Source organism: Dicentrarchus labrax, unplaced genomic scaffold (assembly GCF_905237075.1).
Source record: "Dicentrarchus labrax unplaced genomic scaffold, dlabrax2021, whole genome shotgun sequence".
Classification (NCBI taxonomy): Eukaryota; Metazoa; Chordata; class Actinopteri; family Moronidae; genus Dicentrarchus; species Dicentrarchus labrax.
The window spans coordinates 8663159-8679219 of record NW_026136716.1 but is presented as its reverse complement, the minus strand read 5'-3'; the positions used below and the strand labels follow the sequence as shown (position 1 = coordinate 8679219).

Below are 16061 nucleotides of genomic sequence, written 5' to 3'. Positions count from 1 at the left end.
TAGAAGGAGGGAATTCATAAACCAAAGACTCGGGAAAAGTCAAGAAACTGAGGGACGTGCCTGAAGGAAAGGAGTGACGATCAAGTAGAAAGGGAGGGTTGAATGTTGAGCCAGAGATGGAAGAAAGCGCAGAGACGAGAAACTGCGTAGACAAAGTGGCTGATAGGGAGGGGAAATCGTGCCAGGAGAAAAAAGAGAAGGGTGGGGAAGACTTCAGAGAGGAAACTCCACAGAAAAAAGGCTGCAGACGGAGGGTGGAGTACAGAGGGAAGACCCAGGAGACTGAGGCAGGGAGAACACTACGGAGGGAGTGAAAGAGAGAATAGAGAACGAGGGATTAATAGTTAATGGGAGGGTAGTGTGGAAGAATCCTAAAATGTATGTGGGAATGAAAGAAAGGGGAGGCGTGTAGGAAAGAACAGCTCAGACTAGACCAACCAGGTTTTATGACCTTACTATCTCTGAGGAAAACAGGAAGATCCCATTTTTAGCCGAACACAGCAGCTCCCCTGCTGCTCCCTGGTATCAGTACGGAGCCTCCAGTCTCACATACACTCTTGCTTACGGGCGACTAATAAAACATGATGGATTTATGGATGGAATATTATCCTATATCTGCTCTTACATACTTTGCTTTATATCTTTCTGTAGTTTTGCAGGTGGGCTGTTTCGTGCTTTACGTGCCATGCACTCACAGTGTTTAAGAGCATGTCAGGATTCAGCACTTAAAGCCAACGTGGAAAATTCTCTGAACTGACTTTTCCAGTGATCCGAATGTCACACTAGATTAAATTAGATGCAACTTAATTGTCATTGCACACAGTAAATACCACTACAATGAAATGCAGTTTAGCGTTTAACCAGCAAAGTGCATATAGAAATACATAAAGATAAATGACTGTACAGAATGGACAATAAACCAGTGGGGTAGTGATAGTGAAAGTGGATGTAACTGTGATAATATGGACAGAACCACTGAGTTGTATAGAGTGAGATGAGTTTAGCTATGTTATATACAGTATAAAGAGCAGGAGGTATGTAATAGCAGTAACAGTGTAAAAGAAACTAAATGAAGCAGTATTGTCAATCTTTGTGTATGTTGTTTAACTGTAAAACATTTTAAATGTATTGTGGAAAAAACTCTATGTTTGATACATTGGGGTTGATGGCTGGAGTTTTAATCTTAACTTAAAAACCATAATGAAACCATTTGCACCAAACTGATCCCCTGGCATTACAGCCTGACCAATACAATGATAGTATCAGTTGATTATAAACATAAACTCATAATTTAATCTTCATATGAATCCCTTTTCATTGTGACCAACATATATACTGAGTGGGACAGTTTAATGTAAGTAATTTATTGTAAGTGTTGTAAACTAGTCAGTGCTCTCTGGTGGACAAACTCTGTAGTGGTGAAACTGTTTCTAAATTACCTTTTTAACATTTCTGTACTGTAGTGTATTGTTAATTATCAGCTGACATAGACACAGAATATATATATATATATTATATAATATATACCGAAATTAGCCCATAAATATCAGTATATATGGGCTTGATAAATTATGGCAGATGTATTAATATAACTATACCTGGCATCATTAAAAGCATTTTATACATCTCTTCCTTTAAGTAAGAAATGGAGCATATGCTGTAGGCTTGGCATGCTGTCATCAGTCATAATAACTTGACACTTCTCTGTTGATTCACTCGTCATTAATCTGTTTACTGCTTCTCCTCCCTCCACCACCCCAGCCCCCTCCTTGTGTGCTCAATTCTTGGTCTTATTGATTTTACTAAGATTTAATGTTCCTTTATGTGTTCATTAAGAGGGATTAGCTCTCCCAGCAGGATCTGAGGATACTGGATACTTAGAGAGCTCCCCAAAGGGCAGAGCCTGTTCCACCACGTCTAACTGTGTAACCATTTGCTATATAATGTCAATAGTGTGTATCACTGAAATTATATAGCACAGGAAACAGGGAAGACACATGCTAGTCCATTTTTTTTTTTGTCTACAGTAATTGACAACAAGTGTAGCGTGTGCAGGAGGTTATTTCTTATTTTCTCCCAACGCCTGTAAGTGTGCAAAGATTACTTTTCATTATTCCTGAATGGTAAGAAGTCAGTCTAAGAAGTTGTGGGAAGGCGCCTTTATGTATATATAGCACACTTCATAGACAGGGCAAACTCAACATACAAACACTAGCAGACTTGCACACACACTGAATGGCTACAGTAAGATCCTGATTACTGCTTTTAAAAGAAGTGAGTCTGTATCTGTGAAACCTTCCACGAGATAAGAAAAGCAGCTCTGTTTTCAGCTTTTTGGCGATGCATTTTTCAGATCACCCAATGGAATTATTTAGTTTGAGAAGTGGAATAATTTTCTCAGCCCAACATTTAGAAGTACTTCTTGACAAAAGGCAGTTGTACCAGATTTTGAATTATCAAGAGTACTAGTGTTAGAGGTCATCTAGCAGCTCCAGCATTGTTCTCTTTGGGATATTGTTGGCAGTGAGATATAATAAGTCATTTATAGGAATAAAATGTGTAAAAACATCCTGTAAACTTGAACTCTTAACAGGCTGGAAAGTGGATTTATTTTCATATTGATTCTGTGTTGTTAGAAACAGGTCAGACGTATGTGTGTGTGTGTGTAATTGTCTGGTTGGTGTGTTAGCTGGCTGCCTTGGGGGTGTTGTCCTTTGTAAGCTGTGCCATTCATCCCTGCTTGGCCGGCAGCAGGCCTGGCCTTGCTCTGTTGTCCGTCTGTGACTGTAAACACACAGCTAATTAGTGCTCCCTGCAGACTGGAGCGCAGCATCTGGTCAGCCTGACACACATGCATGGACACGCACAAATATGAACACGTGCGTGTGTGCATGGGTAATTGCATCATATACATGCAAATGACACATTCGTGCACATGTAGCCACAAACAAATCTCTCTTGTATCTGACCAGGCGGCGGCTTGCTGCTCACATTCCTGTGTTTCTGGCACCCATCTTTTGCCTTATCACAGCCTGGGCCCCGGGGCCCTGAAGGCTTGTCTCTGTCTGCCAGGGCCTTTGATGCCAATCGGAGGGGCCAGAGGAAGCCCTTTTTTGTCCCCTTGTCAGAGCAGACAAGCTCAATATGAATGCATTCCTTACAGCCAGAGAGAGTTGTTTCAGTGGGGTGGGGGTTGAACACATTCACAGCTGGAGACTTCCCAGTTTACATTCCCTGACTGGTCAGTCCTGAGCAGCGACATCAGAAAAGCGACGGTCAGCTACCTCACTAGCATCAGTTGTTCTTGTCGAGCCGCTTGGTTTGAATGATTTTGTGTTATGTTTGCTCGGCTTAATAATTGATCGGAGTTGGGAAGCGGCAGGAACTCTGACTCAGCACCGAACAATGGTCCTGTCTGTATCGGCTCTGAAGGCTCCGTGTCACAGAGGGCTGTCGGGGTCTTGAGTTAACAGAGGGAGTTGCTATCACAGTCCTCACTTCCCCTTTGGCGGAAATGAGCGCTGCCTCCGGTCTTCAACAGCCTATGATGTGTTTGTTTCCTACAGTGTTTTATGAGGGATGCACTCCTGCTGAAATCATCTCAGTTGCTTTACTTCTGGCAGACTTAAAGGGCCTCAGAGAAATCTGTACAATTACTCTAATTGCGAAATATCAGTTGACATTTCTTCATAATTGCATCATATTATTTCTCTGACATTCTTTCCCCCCCTGAACACAAAGCTTTCTCTTTGTATTTGTTTCCAAGACATATCCATAAATACTTCACAGGTGCTGGGCAACACGGAAAACAAGAGAACATAACCACACGCTGCTTCTTATTCCCAGTTCTTCTTCTGTTTGAAGTGACGTGACTGACAATGTTTTAACCACAATGTATCTGTTAGGTGAAAATCTGAAAGCAGCGGTACTTATGTCATCATGTCTCAGACAGATATTTATGTACTTGCTTTAAAGGACAGTATTCACTGTCGACATCTCTAAAAGCCCCTGAAACTTGGTGTCAAATCTTAAGTATTTCTCGAGAATAAATGAGTAAATATACATGATTTAAAGTTTGTGTTGTTTCTGTGTATTGTTGTGTTTTCTTTACCTTAGAATGAGCTGTTTTTATCTACAGAAGTTTCTTCGGTAAAGTAAGTTTAGTCTGTAAATCAATCTAAATATCGGTCTTGTAACTCTGTTAGCCTGTCATGATGTTACTGTCAGCTCTTGTACATGTGACTGTCACCAGATGGCAAAGCAGTGAGAATGAGTGACATTTTAATGCTGACTGGATGCCTGGGTGGTTTCAATCCATCTGTGGTATTTCATCACTTAATGTATGCTTTGTTCTGAGGAGGGAATGGAAGTCACAGGAGGTCAGAATATATCTGATCTGTGGGTCAGAGGTCATAATGCGATCCTCCTCTGGGATAATAGGAAGCGCATGCTGCATGTGTTGTTGTTCATGTATATTGAGTTAGCACTCCACGTGGTGTAAAGAATGACATGGGACAAAGTGAAGGCTCACAGAACTATGGTTACAGCCACACAAACACACACAGTGTTATGTAGGAAAGTTGTGTTGTGGGTCAGTTAACAGCTGTTAGCATCTGCTGTCCTCCTGTCAGCCAAACTGAGCTGTAACAGCTCCTAAATCCCAGTGGATGCTACATACAGTGAATTATTGCTTTTAAAGTCAGTCTGCTAGTTTAATATTTAAACCTGCATTCACTGGTTTTATTATTACTGTTAATTTGATTGAATCAGTGTCTTATTATACATCTTGTGGAGAGCAACATTAGCCGTTATATGGAGTTGTTGTAGTGTCCACCAGGTGAATGTAAGTCCTATATCCACTCTCCTTTTACTCTGTGTGGTCTATGCTATGTTCACTAGCTTGCTGCCAACTGTCTGCTGTTTGGTGCTTGGCAGGAAGTGTACAATGACTTTATCAAAGCTTTTTTTTTTTAATTAAAAACAGCTGCTTGTTGCATCTGGAAACAGCACTGATGAGAGCAGTGAGAGTGAAGCAGAACAGTAAAGGCGCAGTGGCGTGAAACCAAAACAATTAATTAAAAGACAAAAGAGTTAGATAAGCTGAGGGAAACTGCATTTGGATGATGATTCTGTGTGGGTTTGTACATAGTTGATTCATGGTTAATGTAATGATTTAATATGAAAGCTCAGCCTTCTGTAGGAGAAACTATGGTGAAACTGTGGAAAACAGAGGCAGTATATTATAAAAGAGCCGATGATTTATGTCTCATAACATGTGAAAACACCCTACTTGTGTGCAGTTGGTGTAATAGTGTTGTGTTATGTAGGACAAGACCCGGCATGCTCTCTGATCCACAGTGTAAAGGATCAGGATCTGGTCTCTAGCGGCTGCTCAGGAGCACACATCAGTCTCTGACTCTCTCCTCACCTCAAACATCACTTCCTCTGTCTTGGTTGTCTGTATGTGGCAACTATGGCAACCAACTCAGTGCAGCTCAGACAGCAAAATACTGCGAGGAGACCAATCTTTTCTGTCATAAACCTACATCTGATTTGTATTTTATTTCTTAAATCTTTAACTAATATTTAACACAATGTCTTTTTTTTACTATAACTTTAATGTTTGGGTTATTTCAGTCTGTGTTGGTTTATATTCGTCATACACATGAAACTCAGTCACATTAGAAGGGCAAAGAAAGGATATACTGAATGCTGATTTGCTGTTAACAATCAGAATTAAATCTGAATTGAATTAATGAAGCTTCCAGGGAATTGTTGATTATGTTGCTCTCAGTCTCACTCTTCTATTTCCTTCCTGTTCCCTATGCAGTGAGTCTTTTTATATGGAAGTAATGTTTCTGTACCTGTTTCTTTCTCTATTTAATAGATCATCTTCTGGCTGTGTGAAAAATGTCCTTATGTGTTAATTCTGTGTTCAGTTTGGTTTTGGTTTCATAGCGTTGAGGGAGTTTCCCACTAAGGCTTTAATTGAAGTATTACTGTTAGATCTTTTAGTTCTCTCTTCCTCTGTCAGCGTCAGTATCTGTCCCTCCCCCACTCTCTTTTTACAGTTTCTCTCTTACGATATTCATTTTGAGTTGATATGCGGGGGCCATTTGAAAATATTTCCCTTGTCCCCAACTCCCAACACCTTCTCCCTACTAGTATCCCTACTACCACACTTGGATTATAGCGAGCGAAGGGGCTTATACTCCTTTCTGTTTCTTCCCTCTGCTGTTTTCTTTACTTTTCCTCTGTATTCAGCAAGAGGAGTTGTAGAATCACTGCAGGGTTTTCCAAGTTTTTGGGTATTACAGGTGAAAACCTTCCTGTGGCTAATGTTTCTCATGTTCTTCGCTCCATTTTACCAGCTCAGCCTCTCACAGAGCTACCTGGATTTTACCTGAAACGTTTCCCTCGGCTAAAGCTTATCTTCTTATTCTCCTCCCTCTCCAGCATTCAGCGGGCAGCTCTGGCCATCTTAGAGCACTACTACTGTGACTTCCCAGTCCATAACCCGGCGCTGCTTTCCGCCTCCAAGTCCCGCGCAGCCAAACACCTGGCCGGCCTCAAGGTCTACAACGTGGATGGTGAGTTCCCAGCAGGCCCCGCTGAGGGTGAGTGGGATGGTCTTTGAACTTTATGTTGTCAGTGTTTTGGTTTCTTTGTGTGTTCTGGTGTGCTGAAGGTCTGCTTTTAATTCCTATTGCTCATTCTGTCATGGCATACTATGATTTTAACTCTGTATATTCATTGTAACACAGAGGATGTCATTTTTCAATAATGTGTTACTTGATGTATTTTAAGTGTAAAGTATTTTCATTATCAAGTAATCTGCCGAGTATTTTCTCAATTAAGTGTTTGGTTGTATTGTCTATAAAATGTCTAAAAGATAGTGAAGAATGGGCATTATCATTTCGCAGAGCCCAAGTTGATGCATTCAAATTTCTTGTTTTATTAGACCAATAGAACAAAACCAACAGATTTATAAAAATAAGTTAATTTAAGAAGCTGGAATCAGTCATTTTTTGGCATTTTAGTTTCAAAAAAATGCACAAAAGATGAATTGATTATGAAAATAATTGGCTCTACATTTTTTGTTAATCATCTCACCAGCTAATTGAATGATTGTTTTACCTCTAGGTGATTGAATTGTTGTCTCATAAAAGACAATATTGGTGGGTTTGCATGTTATAGTACAGTATCTACACAGATCATACAGTTAACATCACAGGGGACCCTTTTCTAAATAATATGATATAAAGGGATTAACCATCTGAAGAACAGTTCAAGTCTCTGCAAGTTGATTTCCATACAGTACTGGAATGTGCTGAAGCAAATGGCTGCCTGGAAGGAAGGAAATCGATCTGCAAACGTATCCTAATTGGAAAATTGTCGACAGCAATATAAAGCGTAGCTGATTTGTAGTTAATGGGCTACAACAAGTGTGGGTTATTTGATATATGCCTCAGTGCTCCCTCTGGTAGGCTGTGAGCAGGTGGGAATGAGATTTGAGCAGCTTCTCAGCTTAAATGTTGACTTTCTCCTCTCCTTATGTGTCTCTTTACACTGACGCTAACCTTTTAAGACGCCTTTAGAGCTAAACTGAAAGCCTACCTTTTGGACAGTAAGTAAAGGCAACGCTGCTACTAACTAACGCACCCTCACAGACTGCTGCCGTTCACGCTGTAAAAGCTATCTCTAAATCTCCCTCGAAGCTAGCTAACACTCACTCTTCCCCACTCCTCACACTTTGCATGCCACAGGTTGATGAAGAAGTTCAGTTGACCTTACAACAGCTGGCTGAATGTAACACAAACCCTCTATTAAATTACCGCTCTCCCTTAAGTGTACTCAAGCTTCACTCAAGTGCACTAACTTGACTCCCTCTTTGCTTTTTTTGTGTTTCGCTGCTTCCATTTGTCTCCCTCTTTTCTTCTGCCTGCTCTCTCTCAACTGTGGGAGACAGTTGTGGAGATGGCTGATAAATCAATAGCTATTACGCTGCAGGTCTTGTCATTTCTCTCTTGTGTCTCATCCTCCTTCATTTTCATCCTGCGGCAGCTGCTCAGGGACCTTTCCGTCTCTCTGTCTCTGTTGTCTGGAGCTTTTACTTCCCGCTCCTTCTCTCTTCCTGCGGCCGCACCGACGTTGTATTAAACAAGTCGAACTCAGGGACAGACAATAATATTTCCTTGATTAAAGAGTGGTGAAGCCCTGAGCGCAAAGCAGCCATAACACTCAATTATACGGCATCCAAATGGGTTCAGGTGATTTTATGATGCCTGATAAGCTATTTGGTTTCCATATTGGTTTCTCAGCTCCAGATATTGGGAATTAGAAATGAATCCCAGTGGATAAAATGTGTTTTCTGTAAAGAAATCCTCCAACATATAGGAGATTCAAAATGCCTAAATTAAAAACAAATCAAACAAAGGCAGAAAAGCAGGGAGTAAATTATGCACACGACACAAAAAAAATACTTATTCTATGTGCACAGATGACCTTCATCAGGTTAAAATGTATTTAATAGGAAATTAATGATGAAATGTCATATTATTATCTCCTAATTAGCCTAAATAAGTCATCTGTTAGGACATTTTCAGTAATTAAAGACTGATAATACTGGATTTATCAAAGTTTCAGGACACTCTACATATTTATTTTGTGGCATAGACTTTGTTTTGATGTACTTTTATTTGAGAACAGATTTTGGCTACTCTGATTGCATCGCTTTATTTGTTTGATTTCTTTTTATTTAGGCTGTTTAATTCTTTCATACAAAATTCTACGTTTACTTACTCCTGACATCCAACATGGCTTTCAGTATAGCATTCCCAGCCACAAATCCCATTTAAGTGCAATAATACGGGTGTGTTGAAAACTCCCTATTCTCCGTCCATGAATTATTCTGTTCATGCTCGATCCCTGCCCTGCATTAATAATTCACCAGCTCTGCCTTCTTTTAACCTGCATTAACATCAGGCAGGGTTCATCAGCCGCCTCATAGCCTAATTCCAAAAATGTAAACTTTTGAAGTCGCCCGAGACAGTTTAATTGGACTCCCCGTGCCTCCTGAAGGCACCGAGTTGCAGAGTAAAGGGAATGTTTGAATACCAATAGCTGTATGTGGATGAGCGGTGTGTTTTCCAATGATCACAGTGCTCGGAACAATTAAAAATTACGACTTTGTGTGGCTTACCACGTCAGCTCCTGGGGTTACTGTTGCTGGTGATAAAAGGAAATGGACCGAGGTTTATGTGCATTAATAATCTTCCCCTCCACTCTAAAAGCACGTTGCACTTTATGTCGTCACCAAAGATTTCTGTGTTCCTTTACCTTCGTTTCTCAGGCTGCGACCAGCTCACTTTACCTGTGAGATTAAGCAAGACACGCACACATACAGTAACCATTCCTGTCTTTATGTATTTGTCGTGATAGGTCCAGGGAACAACGCGGCAGCAGGACTGGCCCACTCCCAGTCCAGAGCCATGATCGCAGCTGCGGCCCGCCGCAGAGACACCAGCCACAACGAGCTGTACTACGAGGAGGCCGAGCACGAGAGGCGTGTTCGCAAACGCAAAGCACGGTAATTTATGCAATAACACCTCGTTTTAAGCATCTACGGTGTCTAACATTGCAGTGTTTTCTGGTTTGACTGGACTGGGACCATTAAGCATTAACCCATAATTATTGTAGCCCCTCATCGCTCAACAAACCAGCAACACAGACAAAGACCAGAGTCCCACTTACACCATCTCTGAGTGAAACAGTATGTGAATTACTAGTCACATACTAAAGCAAACTGATTACTTAAAGCAGCACAGTTTCCAGTAGCTGTATATTAATCAGTATTTTTAGAATAGATCACATGACTACATGTATGTGAAAGGTGTCACTCATATTGATGAACCCACAAGGAATTATCACCAGACTCTGCCGTTCCCCTCGTTTTAGCATCTTTCAGCTCCTTGTTTTGATGTAAGGGCCTTTACTGTCTTGGTTCACTATCACCGCTCTCATAATGTCCTTTACTGACACAGAAGGCCGCTGTTTGCAATCAAAAAAGCACTAAAAACCCACTGTGTGCTACCTGCTCAGCACCGAACAGCAGACAGACAAAGATAGCAACTAGCTGGTAAACATGGTGGAGAGACAGATATTATAAGATATATAAGAGTTTGAATATTAGGTTGCCACAGTCACGACTCCTAATGAATGTTAGTCAACTAATGAGTTCACCATATCAACTTAAAGGTGATAATATGTCAGTGTTGTGTTTACAACCTGTCTTTGCTGTCCCCAAAGTGGCCAAAAAATCTGTTATTACAAGTTTTAGTAAGTATATCTCAGCAAAGTGAACTCTCCTAGGTGATTCTAGTGCATGGAGGGTTGCTATGGTAATTTGGGCACAAAATCAACAGGAGGATGGGAGAAACAGGAGCCAAATGAAGGAAATCAGACAGGATGTTGTATGTCAAATGTCTGGTTATTCTTGGTTGGGCTACAGTGGCAGAACTAAGAAGAATGTCCCACTAAAAGTATCAGAAACAACTGTATCAGTCTATAATTAAACACTAAGCTTTGTTTGCTGTGTTTTTACCCCCCTAGACTGGTGGTGGCAGTAGAGGAGGCGTTCACACATATCAAGCGCATGCAGGAGGAGGAGCAGAAGAAAGCTCCAGGCGATGTGATGGACCCGCGAGAGGCAGCGCAGGCCATCTTCCCGTCCATGGCTCGCGCCCTGCAGAAGTACCTGAGGACCACCAAGCAGCAGCACTGCCACAGCATGGAGAGCATCCAGCAGCACCTGGCCTTCTGCATCACCAACAACATGACGCCCAAGGTCAGAACGCAGACGTTTGCCTTTAGGGTTTTTTGAGGGGTTTGGTTGTTCATTTGAGTAAAATTGTAAGATTCAGTACTACTACTACTACTAATAATAATGTATATATTCCTCCCGCCCAGGCGTTCCTGGAGAGCTACCTGACCCCGGGTCCCACCCTGCAGTACAGCCGGGACCACTGGCTGGCCCGTCAGTGGACGCTGAGCAGCGAGGCGTCGGTCACCAGCGGCCTGAAGGATGGCACCGTCTTCCTGCTCAAGTGTGTGGACTTCAGCCTGGTGGTGACGACAAAGAAGATCCCGTACATCCAGATGTCAGAGGAATACATCGACCCCAAGTCACACAAGTTTGTCCTGCGACTACAGTCCGAAACCTCCGTGTAGGACTCCAAACTTTCTTTTTTTTTTTTTATTCCTCACCCTGTTTCGTTGCTCTCAAATGTTTTCATTTTGGGTTTGCAGTTTTTATTTGTACTTCTTTTGGAATTTTTATATATTATATATGAATCTATATATTACACACATGTTTGAATATTCTGATCTTTTTATGTTTGATTTGGATGAAAACAAAACAAAAGAACTGAGGCAGGATTACACTCGCGGCTGTTTGACTCAGACGCCTCGGACACGGTTGTGTGCACATACAGTATGTGTGAGTGTGTGTGTGTGTGTGTGTGTGGTGTGTGTGTGTGTGTGTGTGTGTGTGTGTGTGTGTGTGTGTGTGTGTATGCACGTGTGTCATTCTGTGTCAACACAATCACTCGTTCCTTTTCTGTTGAAGATGCTGGAGCCAAACGAGTTTTTGCCATCCCCACAGAGACTTTGTTGTCTCAGTCACTCCTTTATTTCCATGGGACAGACAGACAGACAGACAGACAGACAGACAGACAGACAGACAGACACAAACCACTAAGGACGGCGATGGTGTGACTTGGATTTGAAGCCTGATGGAAACAAATGACAGACATCCTGCCTGTCTGTCTAGCAAGTATTTGGATGCTCTTGTGGATGTCAACAGATTGAGAATTAAATGGATTTCTTTGTCTTGAAAACCAAATTAAATGCATTTGACAAAAAAAAAGAAGAAACTAAATCAATCAGACTTTGCATTAAATGCACATTTATACATGTTTATAAATTAAAAGAATATGCCTAAAAAGGATGGAACATATGACCTCAGCCTGAAAGGATGTCGGACTGTTTTCTTCATCACTACTTCAGGACGTCTGTAGAGCTCCGGACGGTTTGAGAAGTCCAGCCCGCCTCGGGTCCATCCTGAGGCGTTCAGGAGCGCCCGCGAATGCTAATCCTAGCAGCCAAAGTGGGACGCTTGGAGCTGTTTTGGTGCACAGTTCATCTCCAGGTGCAATGGAGCAAAATCAGAAATATTTCCACTCCAGTTGGGAACAACACACACATGCCATGTTAAACTCCGAATGAACCGGATCATAAGAGACGCTGAGAGGTGGATACATGCCCAAAAACATTTGCCCTGCCTCATCGGTTCAGTAACCTTCTCAGGGCTTTCATGTCCACCGCATCTGCCTGATGGAAAGGGAAGGCAGCGAGGAGGAAAGACGGAGCCGCAATGTCAGAAAATAAAAAAGTACTACTGATTACTTTAAACCAGAATCCTCTTCTTTGGGTTGCATAAATGCTGTAAATTCTCATATAAAAGCTCATAATCAAATAAGCCTGGCCAGCATGGACAAACAGAAGCCAGGTAAGAGGAAAACATACACAGAGGAGGGTGGAATTACTCGCTGTGTGAGTTCAGTATAATGTTCATTTCCACACCTTCATAACAAACACAGAGTCATGGTGCATTCACTGCTCTGCTGCTCTGTTGACACTTTTAACAAAAAATAAAGTTTTCATACTCAAATGAATTCTCTCTCTTTGATGTTAACCTACAAAACCTCCTGTTTTTCACATTAAAAGCTGCCGATAAAGAGAAAGCTGCAACAAAGTCTGTTGAAAATCTAAATTTTAATATTTGGTTATGTGATATTAACTGTAGCTGCTACCAGGTGGAAAAGACTTTTAATGTGAAAATTCTGGAGGTTTCATTCATAGCAGCTTGACATCGTTTTGGCAGAAAGGCAACAGTGCTGATAAAATGTGTGCTGTGGACAAACGGTTCTTCATATCTGTAAATAAAGGCCGCTATGTGAGAATTTACGGCATTTAAAGTGTGATTTCAGGCCTCACGGGGTTTGCTTGCATCATAATGGATGATAATGTGAGTGTGTATCAGCAGTGAGAGCTGCAGCAGGGCGGAACCTCGTTCCCAACTGGACCGTCTGGTTTTCTTTTTACTACCTTGTCTCGCCTCTGTTGTCTGACAAACACGCTCACAGTGAATCCCTCGAGGTCAGCCACTTCACTGGAAGGCTCAGAAGGGATTCTTCTAATTATGTCTTTTCACCTGATGAATCAGCCTCGTCCTGTGAAGCCAGAAAACTACAGTTAGATTAAGCTAATGGCACTAAAATGACACTTTTAGATCAGCGCTCACATTTTGACTACTCTGTCCGATCCAGGTTGATTCACCAAAGGAGTGAAGGAGAATCTCACTGAGCTCATTTCTAACTCACTCAAGAAGGAAAATGTGTCATTGTAATATCATCTTCTGTGGGTGTGAGCATGGTTGTCCCCTGCTGCCCCCTGGCTGGTGAATCTAATATTAACAGTTTGTCCAGCTGAGGGCTGCAGCGACATGTTTTCATATAAACCATAAAGACACTGTTTGACTGTAAACTTGTAACTTGTTAAAATCACCTGCAAAGAACTTAAAAAAAAACAACACTTTTTTGCTGTTTCCTGCGTGATGCAATAACGGCAAATACCTTTTTTTTTAAAGAAACACCGGTCATATTTTGTACCTACTGACAGACGAACTTTGTATGATCCCAATGTGACTGTGCCTCCTGTTTTTACACTGTATCTATTTATGTAAACAAGCATGTGTGTATGTGTGTACGTATGTATGTATGCCATTCCAGTTCACATGACCAGCCTTTACCCCCCCTCCACATCACCGCCATCTGTCACACTGTTGCCAGGTTACAGTCCTCTGTCATGGTTTGGTTTTTCGTTGGACAGCTTTATGATGAAGACGTGACATTGCAATGTAAGACATGTTACAGTTTCACAGCATTAGCATTTGTTTAAAAAAAATAAAATAAACATTTTTATGAACATTTGTAAAGCTGCTGTAAATGGATTGTGAGTTAAAATCTTTTTTAGTGGGAACACTTGTCCTGTTTATCGTGAATGTGGAAGAAGTGAATTAGTGTTTTGCTGAAGCAGTAATGGGACGACCTCCATGTCTATAAGCCAAATGTGTGATCGCTTCAGCTGCTTGATATTCTGTTGAGTTTGATGTTTTGTTACTGCTCTTCTTCTTTAACCTCAGTTTACCTACATTTCCCAGAATGCCTCTCAGTCCTCAAAGGTTTTCACTTTGAGTCGAAGGTGGTTGCTTTTAGCTGGCAAACCTATTTGAATGTGCTCAAAATGTTTTATTGCTGCAATGCTTTCTGGTCTTTTGAGGCTTCTGTGATGTTTCTCTGCTGATTCAGGCACCTAAACCTCACATTTTAAACCCAAACCCCTCAATTTAACTTTTAAATATATAATGAATGCAGCAATATGAAGGTGTTTCTAATGGTTTGTATGCTCACTTTGTAATTGTTTGATTAACTGCATGGGGTTCAAAACTCCTTAGAATTGACCAAAAAACATGAAAACTATCCCTTAATTTATACAGCCCTTAATTTTTCAATTAAGTGACAATTCAGAGACGTTCTTTGGTCAATTTTATGGAGTTTTTAGTCCTTTAAGTGGTTTTGACCCTTTAAAACCCACAAAACCCTGCATATACATCAAACATACCATGACATGTTACAATCTCTATTAATTGATCCATTAATTATCTCCATGTTTGGGGGAACCCCTGAATGTGCACTTGAACTAAAAAATGAAGGTCCTTTTGGTACAAATGAAGGGGTACATGTAACAATTTAATAACTGAGGGTGGTTTTAACCTTTAATACCCTTTAAAACGTGCAGATAATCCATTAAAAACACCTTAATATATAGTAACCAAATGGATTCCAGGTGTAACTACCTGTTATTTAATGAGATAGTGAATAAAATAAATTCTAATTCTTGGCTTCTGTAGTTTGAAGGTTGAATAAAAAATAAAAATTTGCCTCAGAAAAATTTATTAATTCTACCGAAGAACTGCAGAAGCAAAGAACAACAGTGGATACTTTTATTTTACCCCAATATCTGAAGGTTATGAGTTAATTATCCTGTTATTTATTGATAACAGAGTTGTAACAGGATTATTATTTCGTCATCTCTGGAAAACAACAGGTTGTTTTTTGAGATAATGCATTATAAAAAACACTTTATGTGGAGAAAACGACCTCTTGTTTTTTTACCAAAATGACCCTGTTATCATGAGAAAATTGCACTTTTATTCCAGATAAGGAGACAAAGTTATCTCGAGATGACAATTAATGTGAACTGTAGAAAACAATGATCTTTGATGATTTACATTTCTTCCATTTTCCTGCATTGTAATTGCTCCGCTGCAATTTCAAGTGTTCTTTTATCACCTCTCCCCCAAACGTTCTCCTCAGTATCTCCACAGGTTCTAGCTTTCTGCCCCCGGCTGCATGCTTGCCAACACTCTCCTCTGTCGCTGCCCATTAAACACGTGTGTGACATGCTGCAGCAAAAAATCTGCTTTTTTTTCTTTCTTTTTTTTTGCCTTATTTTGGTGGCTTTAGTTGTCATGAAGCTCAATGGTAATTGGCTTGCCATCAGCCTGTCAGAGTGCCGCAGTCGGGCTTCGTGGGTAAATGAATGTCAGTGTCAGTGTCCAGTGCTGAAAACAAACAACCTCATCCCACCCCGAAGCTCGGGGCGCGAGGCCGCCTGTCGGAACTCATCTGTCCTCGGCTTAATTCCCCTCCCGTACCCGCCTGCTCTGTGCTGGACCGGGACGAGCAGGAGAGAGGTGGATGGGGAGGAAAATGAGGAGCATTTGCATCTAAATGGAATGTTTTTCTTCCCTTCATTCCTCCCTCTCTATTTGTCCGGTAATGACTTGGTTATGTGCAGATCGAGGCATGAGAGGAAATCCTTCTATCTTCTAGTGGCTTCGGGTTTTTGAACAGAAATCTGAACTTTAATACATCTTA

The 16061-nt window shown here is 41.1% G+C and overlaps 1 protein-coding gene across 5 annotated transcripts in view; it reads left to right on the top strand.

The window, feature by feature from the left end:
• Positions 1-14056, top strand: part of LOC127378757 (vang-like protein 1) — a 51277-nt gene extending 37221 nt beyond the window's left edge. For 3 of the 5 annotated variants that reach the window (XM_051428009.1, XM_051428010.1, XM_051428008.1), the window contains 4 exons: positions 6457-6617; positions 9442-9589; positions 10612-10846; positions 10969-14056. In XM_051428009.1, coding sequence (XP_051283969.1) covers positions 6457-6617; positions 9442-9589; positions 10612-10846; positions 10969-11229 — 805 coding nt within the window. In that variant the 3' untranslated portion in view covers positions 11230-14056. The remainder of the gene's footprint in view (positions 1-6456; positions 6618-9441; positions 9590-10611; positions 10847-10968) is intronic. The other 2 variants (XM_051428012.1, XM_051428011.1) reach the window with 1 other exon arrangement.
• Positions 14057-16061: the final 2005 nt, after the last annotated feature.